The sequence below is a fragment of the Vipera ursinii genome (genome assembly GCF_947247035.1).
Source record: "Vipera ursinii genome assembly, chromosome: 10".
NCBI lineage: Eukaryota > Metazoa > Chordata > Lepidosauria > Squamata > Viperidae > Vipera > Vipera ursinii.
In genome coordinates, this window is record NC_139520.1 from 7,986,096 (window position 1) to 8,008,613 (window position 22,518).

General features: G+C 43.0%; 1 protein-coding gene across 1 annotated transcript in view; it reads right to left on the reverse strand.

Moving 5' to 3' along the window:
• CMIP (c-Maf inducing protein) overlaps positions 1–22,518 on the reverse strand; it is a 164,820-nt gene that overhangs the window by 46,806 nt on the left and 95,496 nt on the right. Inside the window, exons 2-3 of the mRNA XM_083370369.1 lie at positions 15,087–15,212; positions 2,735–2,785 (exon numbers count right to left, since the gene is read on the reverse strand). Coding sequence (XP_083226495.1) covers positions 2,735–2,785; positions 15,087–15,212 — 177 coding nt within the window. The remainder of the gene's footprint in view (positions 1–2,734; positions 2,786–15,086; positions 15,213–22,518) is intronic.

Consider the following 22,518-nt stretch of genomic DNA (forward strand, 5'->3'; position numbering starts at 1 on the left):
CGATAACAATAGCACTTAGGTTTATACACCTCCCCTTAGTGTTTTACGGGAAACTTTTGAGTGGTTTACACAGTTCAGCCTATTGCCCCCAACAATCTGGCTCCTCATTTTTTTTTATTTTAATCCCATTTATATCCCGCCCTTCTCCGAAGACTCAGGGCGGCTTACAATTTAAGCACAAACCAATGTGCTTAGCAATAGCCTTCATTCTATGTATATGCCTGCTTATTAGGGCTTTCGCCCCCCCAGGTGGCATTATTACAAAGTCAGTTTATTGCCCCCCACAATCTGGTGTTACTTAAGGAGGCATTTGACCAACTTCAGAAGAATGCAAGGCTGAGCCAACCTTGAGCCGGTCAGCATCAAACTGCTGGCAGCGAGCAGTGAGTTAGCCTGCAATACTGCATTCTAACCACTGCGTAGGAAGGAAGGAAGGAAGGAAGGAAGGAAGGAAGGAAGGAAGGAAGGAAGGAAGGAAGGAAGGAAGGAAGGAAGGAAGGAAGGGCATCTAGTCTTATACACCACTTCACAGTGCTTTTCAGCCCTCTCTAAGAGGTTTACAGAGTCAGCCTTTTGCCCCCCAACAATCTGGGTCCTCATTTGACCAATCTTGGAAGGATGCAAGGCTGAGCCAACCTTGAGCCCCGACAGGATCGAACTCCAGGCTGTGGGCATAGTCAGCCTGCAATACTGCATTCCAACCACTGCACCCCCAGTGGTTAGGAGGCCTTTTAATTTCTACTTTCCCCAAACATCTCACTGATATAAAAACAATTCACTGATTTCTTGGTTCTTTAAACAGAGGAGAGCACGGATTTTCACCAGGTCTTCTATCCTCATACAGGTAGTCCTTGACTCACCAATTGTTTAGTCACCGTTCAAAAATTGAAAGAAAAAAAAAGACTTATGACCATCATTCACACTTACGACCGTTGCAACATCTAATGGTCACATGATCAAAATCTAGATGCTTGGCAACTGACTCATATTTATGACGGTTGCAGTGCCCTGGGGTCACGCGATCCCCTTTTGCGACCTTCTGACGAATAAAGTCAATGGGGAAGCCAGACTTGTCAATTAACCGGGTTACTGATTTTAACAGCTGCAGTGATTCAAGAAAGGTCGTAAAATGGGGCAAAACTCACAACTAACTCACAATTAACTGTTTATTGCTGTTAAGATTAACTGTTAATTTTGGGCTCAGTTGTGGTCATAAGCCGAGAACTATCTGTACTAGGCGACTTTTATTTGAAAAATACACACATGGACTCCTGTCATACAGGCAGTCCTCAATTGCAACCTTTTGTTTAGCGATGGTTCAAGGTTACAATGGGATTGGGGAAAAGTGCCTTACGACCAGATGTCACACTTATGACCGTTGCTGCATCCCCACAGCCAACTGTTCAAAATTGGCAACTGGCTTGCATTTCGTACAACTTCTGTGTCCTGGGATCAAGCGATCACCGTCTGCCACTTGCCCAACTGATTTCCAACCAATGGGGGGGAGCCAGAATCGCTTAATGACTAGGTCAGACATGTCAAACACAAGGCCCGGGGGCCAGATCCGGCCCGCGAAGTGGTTTCATGTGGCCCGCGAAGCCATCCTGGAAACAGTGAGGGAACGGCCCCCGCTGCCTTGGCCCTGGCCCAGAGACCCTCCTTCTGCCAGACCCTCAGATCTGTCCCACTCCTGCCCAGGCCCCCATAGGCAGCCTTGATGCGAACGATGTAGAGCTGGCCACGCCCACCCAGCAGGCCATACGCACTCTAGCCACACCCATCCAGTAGGCCACGCCCACCCAGGCCACACCCACCCGGCCCCCTGAGGGCAACCGCAATGCTGATGCGGCCCTCAATGAAATTGAGTTTGACACCCCTGGACTAGGTGATTCCATTAACAACTGCACGGATCGTTCACCTCACCATCAAGCAATAAAGCTCATAAAGCTGGATGGGATTCTCTTAACAACTGCCTTGCTTAGCAATGGAAATTCTGGTCTCGATTGTGGTCATAAACTGAGGACCACCTGTATTTTTTTTGGAAGGTCTCTCCTTCCACAAAAGGGCAGAAGACTCACGCTCAGGAATGCCTGTCCATTTTTTTTTTTTACATTTCTATGAGCAACGCAAAACATCATTTTGAAATTCCACATTAAACAAGATCTGGATCAGTCCAGCCTGGCTATTGGTAGTTATTACAACCAGCAAAACATAGTTCTTCTCCCAAGAATTCTAGCCTTTATTTAGACTCACAGTTAGTCATAATGGAAAAGGTCTATCTTGACAGTCATTTAATGTTGTTGTTATTATTTCTTTATTTTTGCAGGAAACACGTCGTTTTTCTCAGGCTGAAGTTCAGGCTTGAGTTTTTTGTGCCAAATGCCGGTGGGAACAACTCCCCCCCCACCCCCACCCCCCAGAAAAGGAGTCCAGAAGGAACTTTAATTCAATCTTGCTGAACTCCGTTTACATTTAAGGGTGGAAACCAGATTTAATTCCGCTCCCTTTAAAACTGAATTGAAAAGAAATCAAAGGAATATAGTTAATGGGGGTTGCTTCCCACATATTGAATGCTTTCCAAGGCGGTGGCAAATTTTCAGTTTTCCAGCATGTTTCTTTGAGTGAAACTGAAGAGCAATAATCTATTGATTTACAGGGTGACCACAATAAGTGCACGGATTGTTTTCTTCTTCCAGTGATTGTAGCAAAAACACACATAAACAGACTTACTTACCTTCCACTGCAAGGAATGAAACCACTGATCTCTGAGATAACTGTTTGCAGCCTGCAATATTAATGAGAGAGGGAAAAAATAAACACAAGGGTTCGATTTTGCTAACCCACCATTAAAGCAAAATGCCAATCAATAACTTGCAGGACTTTGCAGCTTTGAAAGGTCCCTGTCATTTCATTTGATGCTGTTAAGTTAGCATGCTGATTTCCAGGCTGCACTCCATAAGCTTCCACAGACACACACCCCCGTTCCCCCCACCCCAATAAAGAACAGGCTTCTAATAGGGGTATTAACGTAAGGTATATTTGTATTTTGTATTTATTTGTATCCCTTTATTATTTTTAAAAATAACTCAAGTTGGTGGATGTGTCCAACACAAAGTCTTCTTCCTATTTTCCTCACAATAACAACCCTGTGAGGTGGATTGGGCTGAGAGAAAATTACTGACCCAAGGTCACCCATCTGGCTTTCCTGGCTAAAGCAGGACTAGAACTCCCAGGCTCCTGGTGATTGGCCCAAAGTCACCCATCTGGCTTTCCTGCCTAAGGCGGGACTAGAACTCCCAGTCTCCTGGTGATTGGCCCAAAGTCATCCATCTGGCTTTCCTGCCTAAGGCGGGACTAGAACTCATTGTCTCCTGGTGAGTGGCCCAAAGTCACCCAGCCAGCTTTCATGGCTAAGGTGGTGCTAGAACTCATCTCTCGTTTCTAGCCTGGTGCCTTAACCATTACACCAGCTGGCTCCTATATTGTTGATTGTGGCCCCTTCATACTACATCTCACCAGCTTTTGCTGACATTATCTAAAGAACGGTTGCTGGAATTGGATATGTCTAGTTTAATGAAGAGAAGGACGAGGGGGGAATATGATGGCAGTTCCAATATCTCAGGGGCTGCCCCAAAGAAGAGGGAGTCAAGCTATTCTCCAAAGCACCTGAAGGCAAGACAAGAAGCAACGGATGGAAACTAATCAAGGAGAGAAGCAACCTAGAACTAAGGAGAAACTTCCTGACAGTTAGAACAATTAACCAGTGGAACAACCTGCCTCCAGAAGCTGTGAATGCTCCAACACTGGAGGCTTTAAAGAAGAGACTGGACAATCATTTGTCTGAAATGATATAAGGTTTCCTGCCTGAGCAGGGGGTTGAACCAGAAGACCTCCAAGGTCCCTTCCAACTCTGTTATTCTATTCTATTCTATTCTATTCTATTCTATTCTATTCTATTCTATTCTATTCTATTCTATTCTATTCTATTCTATTCTATTCTATTCTATTCTATTCTATTCACCTTGGAGCTGTATTTCAACTGCAGCAGCCTGGGTGGGAAATTTTGGGAACTGAAGTCCACCCATCTTAAAGTTGCCAAGGTTGAAAAATACTAGTTTAGAGAACCATGAAGAATGATTTAGACAGAAAATAAATTACAACAAAGAGCCTCACAGTCTTCGGTGCTACAACGCCTTTTCCAGAACCCATTTAAAACAATCTTAGGTTCAACATTCATAAAAAAGAGATTGTTTTTGCTTTGGTGGAAAGGGAATGGACATTTGTTTAATGGGCCCTGCAAAGTCTTTTTTGTCATCTTATATTTCCAGCGTTTAAATTTTTGAAAACAGATAGATCTGTTCTATCTACAATTTTGTGCACAAAATCTGTGACGGTCTTTTCCTTGACTACAAATGAAGCAACCGTTTGCGAAAAGAGAGGAAAGAATTAAAAGTGCCCAAACCAATTGTTTTATAAAATCTGGAGATACTATGGACAGGAAATTTGAAAAAAACCCCGCATCACTCGCATAGATTTGTAATTTAATCCAGACATGGCAGCTTAATTTGAAAGAAAGAAAACACTGAAAGATAGGAACTACAAAGAGAAAATATCTACTACAGGTCATTCTTGACTTACGAACACAACTGAGCCCAAAATTTATGTTGCTAAGTGAGACAGCTGTTAAGTGAGTTTTGCCTCATGTTACGACTTTTCTCACCACGGTTGTTAAGTGAATCTGGCTTCCCCGTTGACTTTGCTTCTCAGAAGGTCACAAAAGGGGATCACGTGACCCTGGGACACTGCGACCGTCATAAATGTGAGTCATTTGCCAAGTATCCAAATTTTGACCTTGGTATCCAAATTTTGCAATGTTTGTAAGTGTGAAAAATGTTCATAAGTCACTTTTTTCAGTGCCATTGTATCTTTGAACAGTCAGTAAATGGACTGCTGTACGTTGAGGACTACCTGTGTATGTAAAGGTAAAGGTAAAGGTTCCCCCGCAGATGCGTGCTAGTCGATTCTGACTCTAGGGGCCGGTGCTCATCTCCGTTTCAAAGCTGAAGAGCCAGCGCTTGTCCGAGGACGTCTCCGTGGTCATGTGGCCGGCATGACTAGACACCAAAGGCGCACGGAATGCTGTTACCTTCCCACCGGAGTGGTCCCTATTTTTCTACTTGCATTTTTACGTGCTTTCGAACTGCTAGGTTGGCAGAAGCTGGGACAAGTAACAGGCGCTCACTCTGCTACACGGCACTCGGGATTCGACCCACCAAACTGCCAACCTTCTGATCGACAAGCTCAGCGTCCTAACCCACTGAGCCACCTGTGTATGTACATGGGGATAAAACTAGAATTTAAGATAGCAGGATATTCCCCAAAATAGGGTTTGTTTATTTCTGAATGAGCTTACCCACAAGTATATACCATAATACTTTTTGGAAGTACCAAGCATAATCATAGATTAAAAACCCATCTGTGGATACGTAGACCCTTTTATTAACTAAGTATCCTGAAAAATGCAATAAGCCAACCCTTGAAATTTTTCAATTTTAATTTTCACAAGTGGCTTATCCAGGTGCGACATATTTTTCCTGTTACTTTGATTAAAAATTCAAGGGTTGGCTTATCTGTAAATGGGCTTATCCATGAGTATAAACAGTAGATAAAAAAGAGAGCTATGTTTGCATTTACGAAACTTTTGAAAATTCACCTGCAATTGTACAATATAAGTTCACAGAGTCAGAATGGCTTATTTAGGCCCTTTCAATCCTTTGCTCAGTGCATGAATCTCAATCAAAGGCAGGCTCTGTTTGAGCTTATCGGGGGGGGGGGAAATATCATTATATCATTCATTGCATTGCAAAAACTGTTTTTTACGGCTGGAATTTTTCTGTCTGCATTCATTTGAATTCTGCCTTCTCGTAACTTCACCCTATTGTTCTCAGTAAACTTTACCCTGGATTTTCCTTGAAATGCTTCTGTTACAGTAAGAATAAAAGTAAATGGCTACGCTTACACACAAAAATATGATGGGTCACATGTTATCTAACACCATTGTTATAGTTATCAAGTTTGTTTTTTCCTTTTCAGTACACCTAATTGCCAGGAATAGCTTTCAAAATGCAGGGAACACACTACGGGGCCAAATTTAGACCATGGTCAAAATTAGAACTTGGCCAACTTTTGCAATTTTCCAGAGATAAAAACTAACTTGCTCTGAATGTTTGCTTGTTTTTCTTCTGAACACCCCTTAAGCAAGATGTAAGTGGAATACAACCCATAATTTAATTTTCTCCTGCCTCAATTATCATCACGATCATTCACTTTGTTTTTCAGGTGTCTAAAATGCTTTGTTATTTCATTTTGCAATTCTCCCAATGCCTTGTTAGCCTCATATTGTCTCTCCTAACCTCAATGCCTCTAATGTATTACTCATTAGCAGCCTTCTCCAATTTCTGGGAGCAAGTTCTCATATCTAGAACATATCCTGACTGGGTGATTCTGTTGTATATGGGAAAAATGTACACCCCCATGTATATATTCGATGTTCTCACTATCTCAGACACTTTCCTACAGTACATTTCTACTTCTCTGCGTAATGTGTACACCATATATGGCTTAGAATTACATAGTCTGTCGTGGCATGATTTAAGCTTCATCTATTAAATAAAACAAAACAAGGCAGCTTTATACGTCATGTTAAGCCATAAAACCAATGAAGACTTGGTTCTGGAGGGTAGCAAATATATATAAACCATGGTTTTCCAAAATGTAATGGTCAAGTTGGCAGAAGAAAAGTTACACCTGGTGGGACAGCATGGGGTGAAAACGTCTACAGATCTTTGCAGTTGGCATCCTTGAGCCAGGGATAACATTTATGAGCATGGGGCCTTATTTATTAGATAGGGCTATAGGTAGTCCTTGACTTATAACCATTCATTTAGTGACCGGTCAAAGTTAGAACGACACTGGAAAAAGTGACTTGTGACCATTTTTCACGCTTACGACTGTTGCAGTATCCCGATGGTCACGCGATCAAGATTAAGATGCTCGGCAACTCATATATTTATGATGGTTGCCGTGTCCTGAAGTCATATGACTGCCTTTTGTGGCCTGAAAAACAAAGGCAACGGGGAAGCCAGATTCAGTTAATGACCATGTTACTAACTTCACAGTGATTCACTTAACAACTAGGGGAAGAAAGGTTTGGTAAAATGGGACAAAGCTCACCTAACAAATGTCTCACTTAGCAATGGAAATTTTGGGTTCACTTAAAAAGGTAGAATAGTTGCCACTGGAAAAGACTACTCTTCGTTCACTGTAAGTTGAAATGCAAACTAGAAGTCACAAATGCCTTACCGTTTGATTTCCTGAAATACTACCATTTACCATGCTGCTGTTGGTTCATTTGTACATTTTGATGGGCATGTACAGAAAAGGTGGATTGTGGAGACAGAGAGAGAGAGAAGAGGGAGAGAGGAGAAAGGAGAGAGAGGAGAGAGAGAGAGAGAGAGAGGAGAGAAAGAAAGGAGAGAGAGAGGGGGAGAGGAGGGAGAGAGAAATGGAACACACCCATCTATTATCATGTTTTCTATTTCAAGTCAACAACTTTACTACAAAGCAGAAAATTTTGCCCATTGACATTTTTAAACATGTAACCGCTTCTTGTCTCCTAGTACAAGAAGAAAAATTGATCGATTTCTTTGAATTTGTATGCTCCTCACCTCCCAACGGACTCCACGGCTTAGCACTGTGGAGCTCACATTCACGAGATTTATGCTATTTTTTATTTATTTAAAGCAGGTATACAATCGCTCATCTCACTGCAATAAGCTGGGTGGGTATTCAAGAGTAAAGGCAAAAAATTTTTTAAATTAGACTGGCAATCCTCATAGCCAATGTCCGGGGTCAAAAAGAATCAGACCAAAGGAAAACAGCAATAAAAACCAATCATCTAGCACAGCTTGCTCAACCTCCTGGCCCAAACGTCTGGAGAAACACCTTTAGCATTTTGTGAAAGGCTAACAGAGTCGGGGTCATCTGGTTCTCTGGAAAGATGCTGATCTGTAGGGAAGGAGCTGTGCCAGAGGAGGCTCCATCTGGGTCCAACAAGATGACTCTGACCTAACCACATGGCACCTCACAGGGGTAGGCAACCTTGGCTCTTTGATGACTCCTGGACTTCAACTCCCAGAATTCCTGAGCCAGCCATGCTGAGGGGAAAGGGAGAGGTTTCCAAGCTGAGCCATGCTGGCTCAGGAATTCTGGGAGTTGAAGTCCACGAGTCATCAAAGAGCCAAGGTTGCCTACCCCTCTCCCAGGAGGACATAATCAACAAAAGACAACGGATCTAAAACACAAGAGGCTGATCTCATAACTCCAAGGATTTTGCCTGCTCCATCAGGGCCAACAAGTTCAGAGTCTTCTGAAGCAATTTGGGCAAGGCCATGCCTCAGGTAACTCCGCAAGAACCATGCAGTATAGAATCCAGAAGAGATGCCCAGAAGAGTCCTCACAGCAGGACCTCCAACTGGCTCTCTGAAGATGCAGTAAGGATGGAAAAATCAACTTTGTTGCCCTGAGGAAAGTTCTTGACCATATCTAGTCAAGTCCACTTTTTGTTTTCCTCCAGCAGTGCTCTTCTGGACCAGGGGTAGGCAACCATGCTGACTGAGGAATTCTGGGAGTTGAAGTCCACAAATCACAAAAGAGCCAAGGTTGTCTACCGCTGGGTCTAGACAAACCAGGCAAAACATGAGCAGATGAACTAGTTCTACTTTATTGCAAGGCTACTTTAACAGAATCTTGCAAGTCGGAAGGTACAAATGTTTAACCACCCAATTAGGGAGGGTCCTTCCTCAGTTTCTTCCTTGGACAAGGGGGGTGGGGCACGGGGGCTCCTGCCCCTCTTCTCTGAAAGTTTCCTAGGCAGCATCTTTTCCCTTATTTTCCATTACGAAGCATTTCTTATGATGCTGCATCACCCAGAAACCCTTTTGATAACCAAGGGCCCCTCTGGGGTACGTATACATAATAGTCTGCATAGGTGCAATCTGATTCAAGGATGTCATTGCCCTCTCATTCCAAGCTGCAGTGAATGCCTGAGTCAAACCAGGTGCCAGGTAGCCCTAAACCCCCTCTGAAATCCAACGAGGTCCATTTGGTACCTGAGGCGAACCAATCAAGTAAGTCATATTTTGTAGGAGAAGAAGAGGCAGAGCTGGGGGCAGAGTCAAGAGAGGACTCAGCCTAGAATCACTGCATGCCCACAAACGTTCTGTTGACTCTTCTCTAGCACCAACTTATTGCTGACCATTAGTTGATGAGATTCTTGTGTATAGGTTTTAGCAATAAATGTTCTTAACTGGAACTTCATTTTAGGATCCTGATTCTATGCGCCCGACTTTCTTCCCCATAGTGGAGCAGAGTTATCAGAGAATGTCAAAGCCAACATGGGCAAGTCCCTGACAAGATTAGGGTAACAGCCCCAACTCCACATCACGTTGGCACTGCTGCAAAATACATTCTAAGTCCCCCCCAAAAATTAAGGGACCTCTGCCCTCAGTACTCACAATCTTGCAAATTAAGACCTCATTTTTAATTCCTCTGTTTCCAACTCATTTTGGTTTTTTCCCCAAAGACAAACTAGAATTGCTGGGTGTTTTTATTTTAAGTCAAAGAAATCTCAGCTTTCTGTCTAATCTATGCCCGGGAGGAAAAAAAAAGTGATATGCTACTGAAAACTAAGATTTTCAGACTATCACCTTTATTTTACTGCAGAGAGAGAAGAAAAGCAGCCACCTTCACTGTGTAACGTACTTTGTGCAATTACATTCTTTATTGTGTCACGACTTTAAATACAGTTTTTTTCCATCGGGATTCCCCTGGTGGCTGGCTTCTATTTCAGTGCTCGTCAAGCACTGGAATTGCATCCAACCGCATCTGCCTTCTACGAGGACCTCTCCAGGCCATCGCACATCAGTAGTCCCAACGCAAACAGCTCCGGCTAAAAGTGCATAGGAGCAATGGGGTTGGGGCTTGGCTGGTGTCTGCCTTGCTCTATAACTGCAAAGAAGGTCCAAGATAAATAATCAGGGTAACCTGGAATCCATTCAAATTCTGTTATCGGGCTGATGAAACAATATTATGACCTCAGTTCTTCAAGTGGGAAAACATTCAGGCAAAGCTGCCCTCATCAAATTCCCATTTCTCACAAACGCTCTTAATTTGCTCTCGGAATAACAGCATATATATGTGTGTGTGTGTGTATGTGTGTGTGTGTGTGTGTGTGTGTGTGTGTATTAGGGCCCTCTGCTGCAGATAAACATCTACTAGGCCTGCCAAAGCTCTTTGAAACATAGCCAGGAGCTCGGACTTCTTTCACTAATTTTTTTTTCCAGCACAAACAATCCCCATCCATATTTTGAGATGTTTTTTTTTTCCTTAATCATGCTTGGAAGTAAAAGCAAGAAGGCAAAGAAATAAGGATTCAAAAGCGTGGATCGTTATGTGCAGTCCAAATGTTTTATAGCTTAGGTTTTTTTCAGAAAGCGTATCTAAAAATAACACTCTCCCCCCACTGTGATATTAGCGTGATGCCGATACATCTGGGAAGGTGCCAGTTGCAGGATTTGGGGTGGGAAACAGGATTAAAATTGTTTTTGATTGCCTTGGTGTGTGACATATGCCAGGAAGTAGATGGGATCAGTGCAGTTAGTTCTTCTGAATCTCTCTGTGACTTCTGATGCCACTTATCATGGATCTCCTAGATCACTCAGAGCAGGGGTCCCCAACCCCCAGTCTGTGGACTGGTACCGGGCCACGGCATGCCAGCAAACGGGCCGCACAAACAAGCAAAGCCCCATCCATGGGATGCAGGCAGCACACAAAATCACACACTCTCCGGTCCACGGAAAAACCTATCTCCACAGAATCGATCCCTGGTGTCCAAAAGGTTGGGGACCTCTGACTCAGAAGATCTGGACCACAAGGCCCTTCCTATGTTTGTTTGTTTTTTGAAGCTTTTCTTTTGTTGCTGTTGTTGCTCATTTCAATTGCCTGGATCTGGGATATCTCAGATCTTCCTACTCCTACTCAGGTAGTCCTTGACCACAAGTGAACTCGAAATTTCTGTCGCTAAGCGAGACAGTTGTTAAGTGAACTCTGACCTATTTTACCACAGTTGTTAAATGAATCACGGCTGTTAAGTTAGTAACACGGTTGTTAAGTGAATCTGGCATCCTTGTTGACTTTGCTTGTCAAAAGATCACCAAAGGGGATCCCAGGACACTGCAACCGTCCCGAATACCTGCCAGCTGCCAAACGAACAAATTTTGATCACGTGTCCATGGTCAACGGTCGTAAGTGTGAAAAATTGGTCTTAGATCACTTTTTCCAGTGCCGTTGTAACTTCAAACGGTCGTTAAATGAATTGTTGTAAGTCGAGGACTACCTGTATATGATATAGTGATAGATGTACTGATATTAAAGTATTGGAGAGTTTCTTCAAAGCTGGTGAGACTTTTGAATGTTAATTAGTTCATTAATAGGGCAGGGGAGCTTAGATGAATGAATGAATGAATGAATGAATGAATGAATGAATGAATGAATGAACCTTTATTATCAAAGTACAACATGTGTACAGTGAGATTGGCTGAGCCTCCCTTCGTGCCCCCCCCAACCACCACAACTCATAGTGACAACAAACCCACCATCTTGTTACACCATTTGAGCTAACTGCACAACACACCGGCCTCGCAAGTCAATCATACATAGAGTTATTTCCCGTTCAAGAGCCTGACAGCCCATGGATAGAAGCTGTTCTTCAGCCTGTTGGTACGGCTGGCTATACTTCTGTATCTCCTACCTGATGGTAGGAGGGTAAAGAGGTACTGACCAGGGTGTGAGTCGTCCCTGAGAATTTTCCTCACTCTTCCAAGGCAGCGGGCCCTGGCGAGGTCATCCAGTGGCGTCAGGCTCCCAAAACCAAGAAAGACACACTGTGACTCTTCCAAGCAGGTTACTTTATCGTGTCTCACCTACGGACTGAATCTTGCCAAACTAAAATCGGATCCTTGGACCATAAAACACATACTCTGGGAACTGTTGGGGAGGAGCCTTCTTCACCCTCTTTCTGTCACACAGTCTAACCTGCTATGTCTTTTACTCCTCTGGAATTGATCCTCTCCATCCTCTCCATCCGAGCTACACTGCATAACACAAGCTGAAACCACTAATGTCAGACGTGCTGGTCAGTGGGAAACCAAACTCTAGGTTAGGGTTCAGCCTGTTGTTGTTGTTTTTTTTTGGTTGTTGTTGTTGTTTTGATGAAGTTGTCCTTTTCATGAGAGGGCAGATCTGCTATTTGGGAAATGTTGCTTAACCCTCAACTGTCTCTGGAATTGGACGTAGCAACAGCGGCAAGGAGTGCTTGTGTGTTACGGAATGCCATCCACTGCAACCGTTCCTGACTTGGCCGGATCCGACATGATTGCATTGCAATGTTCTCTGGGCAAAGCTATAAGGGTTGAAGATTGTAAGCTTCAACTGACAGAAGATTTAGCAATTTAGCTGCTATCAAGGACATGATCTCAAGACCTTATTGTGCTCACCTTGAAAGATTTGCATTGGCTGCTAGATGCTTTCTGTACATTATTCAAGCAGCTGGTTCTAAATTTTGAAGTCTCAAAGAGCATGATAATTTTAAGGATCCAGGGAACTGTCTTTTTTATTATGGATCCTTTGAGATCTAAGGATGGGGCTCCTAAAAGTGCCCTGTACTTTCAGAGACCTGTTGATCAGGTACAAGCTCTCTCTCTCTCCCCCCTCTCTCCTCCCTCCCTCTCTCCCCCTCTCTCCCTGTATTACACCACTGTTAAGAGAATTAAGAGATTTTAAAACATTTTCTGCCACGAACTGAACACTGATATGCATAATTTAACCATGTCTCTGTTTAATTTATGGGGATGGGCGTGGTTGCTGCTGATGGCCTTGATCCCTTAGGAAAAATGAAGAAAAACATCTAATTAATCAATAACAACACTGGAAACCCACTTCCTTGATCGTTAGGTAGATGAGTGATAGGAAGGAGAGAAGCTTTCAGCGCTGCCCATTTGTGTGTGTTTTGCCATTCAGTTCAACCTGTGTTTGCTCAGGAAGAAGCAAATGATTGCGGTGCTCTCCTTGAAGCTTGCTGAAAAGTAGCCATGCATAAAAACACAGCTGGGACTTTCATATGGAAAGATCTCTGGTTGTTGCAGAAGCAACATACCAGTCCCTAGGATTAACCTTCCCCATCAATGTGAACCTCAGGAGACAATGGTAGCATTCTGAAAAGCCTTCTGCATTAAAGAAAACAGGTTTGAGCCGGGGAAGGCAAGATGAGGTCAGAATCTGGCAAATAACAAGATTAATAGAAGAACAGAGTTGGAAAGGACCAAGGAGGTCATCTAGTCCAACCCCCTGCTCAAGCAGGCAACTCTATACCATTTCAGACAAACGGTCATCCAATCTCTTCTTAAAAACCTCCAGTGTTGGAGCACCCACAACTTCTGAAGGCAAGTCGTTCCACCGGTTAATTGTCCTCACTGTCGGGAAATTTCTCCTTAGTTCTAGATTGGTTCTTGATTAGTTTCCATCCGTTGCTTCTTGTCCTGTCCTCTGGTGCTTTGGAGAATAAGTCAACCCTCTCTTCTCTTTCACAGCTCTTCAAGTCCTGGAAGACTGCTATCATGTCATCCCTAGTCCTTCTCTTTGGTAGGCTAAAAACACCCAGTTCCCTTCATTTGTTCATCGTATGCTTTAGTCTCCAGACCCTCTATAATCTTCTTTCCTTTCCTCTGCACTCTTTCTACAACAATTTTTGTATCGTGGCGACCAAAACTGGATGCATTATTCCAAGTGTGGCCTCACTGGTGCAGAGTAAAGTGGTACTAACACTTCAAGTGACTGTGATAATATCTTTCTGTTGATGCAACCTGTATTGGCTTGACGCTGAAATCTATTATCAAATAATAGAGTTAATTCTCCCCATTATACATTACAGTTGGACTTGAGCAAGAAGCACAAAGTCCAAAAGCTGTTTGGAGATAAAAACAAAATTAATTATGTTCTTTTTTCACTTTAATCAAAGTAGTCGATTTATCCATCTCGGCTAATTCCATCAATAATTAAACCTTGATTTGGACTTTTGCTGATTAGATAGGTTTGTTCTTATAGAAACGGCTGGCATCCCACCAGGCTCAAGGTTGACTCAGCCTTCCATCCTTCCGAGGTAGGTAAAATGAGGACCCAGATTGTTGGGGGCAATTAAGCTGACTTTGTACTGATGCCGCTTGGGGCCCCCCGAAAGCCCTAATAAGCAGGCATATACATTGAATGAAGGCTATTGCTAAGCACATTGATTTGTGCTTCTTAGATTGTAAGCCATATATTATATAAAAGTAAAAAGTTGAGGTTTTATGTCACTACCTTATTCTACTGCACCAAAAGGAATCAGAAGTCAATGCCTTTTCTTCTTTTCCTTTTTCCCCTACACTTTTTTTCTCTTCCCCTTTCCCTCCCTTAAAAAGGTAAAGGTAAAGGTTCCCCCGCACATGCATGCTAGTCGTTTCCGACTCTAGGGGCCGGTGCTCATCTCCGTTTCAAAGCCGAAGAGCCAGCGCTTGTCCGAGGACATCTCCGTGGTCATGTGGCTGGCATGACTAGACACCAAAGGCGCACGGAACGCTGTTCCCTTCCCACCGGAGTGGTCCCTATTTTTCTACTTGCATTTTTACGTGCTTTCGAACTGCTAGGTTGGCAGAAGCTGGGACGAGTAACAGGTGCTCACTCTGTTACGCGGCACTCGGGATTCGACCCGCCAAACTGCCGACCTTCTGATCGACAAGCTCAGCGTCCTTACCCACTCAGCGTCCTTACCCACTGAGCCTCCCTTATTTCCCCTTTATTTTCATTTGTATTGTATTTCTGCATTTTGTATGTTGATGAACTAATGAAATATTGAATCAAAAAAAGGGACCTGAGCGAAGAGACAAATGGGAAAGATTCAACAGTAAGAAAATTTTCAGTTGTGTTTACCATACCTGCAACAAGACTGTGCCTCCAGGGATTGTGAGTTGTAAACAATACTTTGGGGCATTTTCCCAAGACAGCAACTGAATATCTTCAATTGAACTGTAGGAAATGGAGTTTTCCATGTACCCAGTGGGCTGCAAGAAAAAAAAGGGGGAGAAATGTGATTCAACTTCACACTTTTTTAAAAATGAAACTAACAAGGATTTGTAATAATGTTTATTAAGTCAAAACTTAAAAATATACAGCCTGAAGTCTATGGAGATTCTCAGTCATCCAGGCCATAGATATCCCAAAGGTGCTTCTTCACGAGGCAACTGGACTTCCTTGGGGTTTGGGGGGGTTGGCTTTTTCTTGAAGACATTTCACTTCTCATCCAAGAAGCTTCTTCAGCTCTGAGTGGATGGTGGAGAATGGAGGAACTGAAGAAGCTTCTTGCATGAGAAGCGAAACGTCCTCTGAGAAAAACAGCCCTGTTGCCTCATGAAAAAGCACCTTTGGGATACACCCCAAAGGTAAAATCAAAGGGGTAAGATAAAATACTAAGATAACAAAGAGTTTCTATAATAATATGCTGTAACTTACGCTAAAATGATGGTACTGTGAATAAACTGTGTAAGTATAAATCTAAACTATTAGAATCTGCACAGTAAAAATGCATAATCTTTTTTTTTATTATTAAAAAGTTTTACAAAAACAAAGTTTTACAATATATCCCCAAATCCCCCCCCACCCCAAACCCGCCCACTTCCCCCCCCCCACTTCCCAGAGCTAAATACAGGATTATAGTTATAATAATCATATTCTAAATAAAAATTATGCGTAATATACAATTAACCAAATTCATAATGTGCTTTAACTCCCCTTTAACATAACTACAAACAAAGTACAAATAACAATATCCCACTAAAATCTACTCATAAGCTAAATGGAACTTTTTAGTCCCATATTTGTTCTGAATATAATCTATCCATCTCCTCCAAACTGAAATATATCTTTCCTGGGAATGATCTTTCAAATAAGCAGAAATCTTAGACATTTCTGCAAGATTCTAAACTTTAAACACCCATTCTTGTACAGTGGGCAAACTATCCTTCTTCCAATATTGTCCCACCAGTAACCGTGCTGCTGTTATCATGTTCAACATCAAGTTAGTTTCTTTAACATCACAATCTACAACAATACCCAATAAAAATAATTGCGGAGAAAACTTTATCTTTCTCTTAAAAATCTTTTGAATGTTCCACCAAATTTTGATCCAAAAAGCTTTTATGTTTCTACAAGTCCACCATAATCTAAACAAAATAGCTAGCATTTCACTAGTAGGAAGAGATAACTAAGATGTGATTATTTCTGTAAACAAGGATTAAGAGGCTGTTGCCAAGAATCAACTATTTAGCAATATCAAAAAATTTAATTATAATTGAAAATGCACTGAAAATATATTTACTGTATAATAAAGGAACACATGGAGTGGGGCGATATATTCATTTTTTTTATAAAACGGGTCCTTATATCAACAATGTAAGTGAGGCACAATAAATATACCAACTTTTGCACCAAGGCATCTAAAAAGTTTGCTCTAAGAAGAAAAGATTTACACAGTTTTAAATACTGTGAGAATGGAGCAGTTATGAAAATATCAACAGACACACGGTGCGCATTTGGGTGTGCAAGAGAGACACACAGTACTTTAGCGCAGGGGTCCCCAACCCCAGGCCGCTACAGGACCTTGAACGGATCGGAACTGGGCCACTCATGCGGGTGAGCATGCGTGTGCACAATGGACAAGCACATATACGTGCTCCATTTGAATGAGCAGCTGGTGCGTGTGCACGCTGCTTGTGCAATGGAGTTGCACACATGCACACCCACAGCTCATGGGGAACAATCCCTTCTCTCTCCCCCGCCCCAGTCCGCAAAGGCAAAAAGGTTGGGGAACTCTGCTGTAATACATACACACAAACACAAAGGTTGGAGAAAAATTGTAGCCAATATAATTGGAATTCTAATGTAGACTCCCCCTCTGAAACCTACAATTTCTGCATGCAATCCCTGCAGTCCTTCATAAGAACTAGTAGCTTAGGAAAAGAAAATTATTAGATATGGGATCTCTTGCCTACAAAATATGACAGTCTGTTCCTGGGAGAACTAAGGATGAACCAGATAAACCAACCAGAGAAATTTCATAAGAGACAATCTAAACGTTTCTGAAAGGTGGCTAACCTTTGCTTCAAAACTATCCACTTCCCACAGATTGGCATAAAAACAACAAACTTAAAAGTAATGATACTAATATTAGTTTCTATTAACCATTCAACGAATGTTATTTAAAATTGGGGCAAAGAGGCAAGAAATGGATTATGTGCATAATTTTAAATGTATCTAACATTTAGTCCACCCAGTCAGCTAGGGAAATCAACTAGAGTGGCAAGCCACCTCTATCTAATGGTGAATTCTTTTTCGTGTCAATTACAGACAGAAACTTTGTGAATATCCTGGAAGTCAAAAGGACAATTCTGGAATCCATTAATCCTTTGTGAACAGCTTCATTCCAGTATTTTAGACTAGATGCCTGTAAAATTCACATTTTACGTGTTGCATTTATGTATTGTCTGTTTATTGTTATAGGACATTCATTTTTGTTCCTTCTGGTTTCTATTGTGTCACGTTGTTTGAACTGGGCAGCCTCGTTAAAGTTTATAATGAGCAAAGAAACAAACAATTAAAGATGTCACTGTAACCTCTCAATTCCCACACTATGACTGGAAAGTTATCAACATTCCTACAGAACCACAGCAGATTCTAAAACAGCTTTTTTGTGCAATATTACACTGTTACTTTTTTTAAAAAAATATGTTTGTTTGTGCTCTCTGCATATTCTCTGACATTCAACTAATTACTTTCTGGTTTGCAAAGGACTTTGATTATGGGTTAAAGCTGTTGTGTATCATACTTTTCTCATGGAGTTCGTGGAGGAGGAACTTTCTTTTACTTTCGTCCTTCAAACAAAGAGCCAGTTATACAAAAAGCTTGTTAGCCTTCTGTTTACCCATTTACCCAGACAATTATTTCACGCTTCTAAATAGAGGTCCCTGAGGTTCCTCCGGACTTCCTACGTCATCCTGTGTCTACTGGAGCGCAATTATCTTGTGCACTTAGGAAATTCGAAACCTGAGAGTTACATTAAAAAGTTCTGCAAGGGAACTCTTGCTCTGCTCGAGAGATGCAATCTAAAAACGCAGGAAGAAATGGTGGGGGGGGGAGGAAAGAGGGCGGGGGTTTTGGTCAGCAGAGAGGGAAATTTTCCATTCTGTAATGCCTGTCATCCATGCTAACTGTTCTTCTTTAAAATTAAACGTAAAGAGGTCTGAATGACCCACGACCAGTCTTGGGGAACAAGCTGATCACAGGAGTCCAGCTTCATCTTTTGGAATGTTGAATGGTTTGCCATTTTTCTTAAGATTCAGGCAAATTAAGAATCTCTGCACAAGGGCTCTCGTTCAGCCATCTTTAAGGGGGAGGATAAATGTCCTAATGCCAAGAGCCAGGAGGAGGAGGAGGAGGAGGAGGAGGAGGAGCAGGAGGAGGAAAATAATGGGAGGAGGTGGAGCAGGAGAATGGGATGAAGGAGGAGAGAGATAATGGGAGGAGGTGGAGCAGGAGGAGGAGGAGGAGGAGGAAAATAATGGGAGGAGGTGGAGCAGGAGAATGGGATGAAGGAGGAGAGAGATAATGGGAGGAGGTGGAGCAGGAGGAGGAGGAGGAGGAGGAAAATAATGGGAGGAGGTGGAGCAGGAGAATGGGATGAAGGAGGAGAGAGATAATGGGAGGAGGTGGAGCAGGAGGAGGAGGAGGAGGAAAATAATGGGAGGAGGTGGAGCAGGAGAATGGGATGAAGGAGGAGAGAGATAATGGGAGGAGGTGGAGCAGGAGGAGGAGGAGGAGGAAAATAATGGGAGGAGGTGGAGCAGGAGAATGGGATGAAGGAGGAGAGAAATAATGGGAGGAGGTGGAGCAGGAGAATGGGATGAAGGAGGAGAGAGATAATGGGAGGAGGTGGAGCAGGAGGAGGAGGAGGAAAATAATGGGAGGAGGTGGAGCAGGAGAATGGGATGAAGGAGGAGAGAGATAATGGGAGGAGGTGGAGCAGGAGGAGGAGGAGGAGGAGGAAAATAATGGGAGGAGGTGGAGCAGGAGAATGGGATGAAGGAGGAGATAATGGGAGGAGGTGGAGCAGGAGGAGGAGGAGGAGGAGGAAAATAATGGGAGGAGGTGGAGCAGGAGAATGGGATGAAGGAGGAGAGAGATAATGGGAGGAGGTGGAGCAGGAGGAGGAGGAGGAAAATAATGGGAGGAGGTGGAGCAGGAGAATGGGATGAAGGAGGAGAGAGATAATGGGAGGAGGTGGAGCAGGAGGAGGAGGAGGAGGAAAATAATGGGAGGAGGTGGAGCAGGAGAATGGGATGAAGGAGGAGAGAAATAATGGGAGGAGGTGGAGCAGGAGAATGGGATGAAGGAGGAGAGAGATAATGGGAGGAGGTGGAGCAGGAGGAGGAGGAGGAAAATAATGGGAGGAGGTGGAGCAGGAGAATGGGATGAAGGAGGAGAGAGATAATGGGAGGAGGTGGAGCAGGAGGAGGAGGAGGAAGAGGAAAATAATGGGAGGAGGTGGAGCAGGAGAAAGGGATGAAGGAGGAGAGAGATAATGGGAGGAGGTGGAGCAGGAGGAGGAAAATAATGGGAGGAGGTGGAGCAGGAGAATGGGATGAAGGAGGAGAGAAATAATGGGAGGAGGTGGAGCAGGAGCAAGAGGAGAAGAAGGAGGAAAATAATGGGAGGTGGTGGAGCAGGAGCAAGAGGAGGAGGAGGAGGAGGAGGAAAATAATGGGAGGAGGTGGAGCAGGAGAATGGGATGAAGGAGGAGAGAAATAATGGGAGGAGGTGGAGCAGGAGCAAGAGGAGAAGAAGGAGGAAAATAATGGGAGGTGGTGGAGCAGGAGCAAGAGGAGGAGGAGGAGGAGGAGGAGGAGGAGGAGGAGGAGGAGGAAAATAATGGGAAGAGGTGGAGCAGGAGAATGGGATGAAGGAGGAGAGAGATAATGGGAGGAGGTGGAGCAGGAGCAAGAGAATGGGAAGGAGGAGGAGGAAGGGAGAAGGAGGAGAATGGGAAGAAAAAGGAGGAGAAGAAAGAGAAAAAGAAAGAGGAAGAGAAGAAGAAAAATAATGGGAGGAGGTGGTGGAGGAGAAGAATGGAAAGAAAGAGAAGGAGGAGAAGGAGAACAAGAATGAGAAGAAGAATAGGAGGGGGAGGAGGAGGAGGAGGAGGAGGAGGAGGAGGAGGAGGAGGAGGAGGAGGAAAGAACAGGTAGGTAATGAGCATCCTCAGGGCCCTGTGAAAGGGTATATTGCTGCTGCTATCCACCACCAGCTTGGTAGTTCTGCTGCTGAGTGCAGAGATAAACCCACAAGCACACCACTGGAAGAGTCAAGTTCATGCTGTCTAAATTGGGGTATATGTAGTTCTCAACTTGCAACCACAATTGGGACCAAAACGTTTGATTGCCAAGCAAGGTTGCTATTAAATGAGTCACATCCAATTTTACCACCTTTTTTTTTTGCCAGGGATGATAAGTGAATCCTTGCAGTTGTTTCGTGAATCCGGCTCGCCTCACTGACTTTGCTTGTTGGAAGCCGGCTGGGAAAGTCACAAATGGTGATCACATGACCTGGGATGCTGCAACTGTCACAAATACGGTTGCCAAGCGCCTGAATTTTGATCACGTGTTTTGATCACGTGATCCTGGGGATCCTGCGATGGTTGTAAATGTAAGGACCTCTGGTAAGTCATTTTTTTCACTGTCGGAATTTCGAACAGGTGCTGAACAAATGATTGTAAATTGAGAACTACCTCTAGTAGTTTTATATATATATATATATATATATACATATACATATATATATATATATATATACATATACATATATATATATATATATACATATACATATACATATACATATACATATACATATACATATACATATACATATACATATACATATACATATACATATACATATACATATATATATATATATATATATATATATATATATATATATATATATATATATATAAAATTGGCAGCATCATAGAAGTTGATTTCGTCTGGATCGTTGTTATGACTTCCAGGGGAATCTACAGCCCTAGATTTTCCCATCCAAACCCAAACCCAGCTCACTCCTGCTTAGCTTCTGAGCCCGCACAAGACCAGCCAGATGATGCCAGCACCACCACCCCACAATACAGGTAATCCTTGACTTACAACAGTTCATTTAATGATCATTCGAAGTTACAGCAGCACTGGAAAAAGTGACATGACCATTTTTCCATCCTTATGACCGTTGCAAGCATCCCCCACGGTCACATGATTTACGTTCAGATGCATGACAACTGGTTCATATTTGTGACGGTGGCCGTGTCCCCCCAGGGGGGGGAGGTCCCGTGATTCAATTTTGAGACCTTCTGCCAAGGCAAGTCAATGGGGAAACCAGATTCACTCAACAATGGTGTCACTAACTGAACCACTGCAGTTGATTCGCTTAACCCAAGAAAAGTCCGTAAGATGGGGGCAAAACTCCCTTATCAAATGTCTCACTTAGCAAGAGAAATGTTGGGCTCGATTGCAGTCGTAAGTCAAGGACTGCTTGCATTCCTTTTTTAATCTGCTGAACTCAGTTTAGTTAAACTATAAACTCAGACAGACACTGTCTGTTCTGGCCTGCAGTTGCCCTCTTGAGAGAGACTGCTAGCTTATTCTTACAAACTAGCCAATCAAGACACTGAACCCAGGATCTTCTCTACGCAAAACAGCTGAGCTGTGGTGCTCTTCCTGTTAATAAACTTAATATTTTCCAGAGATTGTTTAGCTGGATTGGTTTGCGTTGTGTTTTCTAAAGAAAAGCCAGAATTTTTTTTTCCATTTTCAGAAGAGATTTATAAATTGTTGACATATAAATCTTCACGGCTGGGAGGTCATAGGCCAACTCTGGCTCCACGACAATCACAATGCCAAAAAAACCCCCTGCTGACTGGGAAAAATAAGAGTCCAACTGGAAAAGATGGTTTCTCTCAAAGCTTTTGTGAATCTGCAACTGTTGTTTCTTCCTACCTCAGAATTCAATCGACGCCCTAGGAACATCTAAGACAGGGGTCTTCAAACTTGGCCCTTTTATGACTTGTGGACTTCAACTCCCAGAATTCCTCAGCCAGCATGCCTGGCTGAGGAATTCTGGGAGTTGAAGTCCACAAGTCATAAAAGGGTCAAGTTTGAAGACCCCTGATCTAAGATGACTTAAGTTTTCTGGGTTCAAGATAAAGAAACCATCTAGGTGTCTATGATGAAAGAACTTCTGCTTGATTGGGTTCTTCTTTCTTCA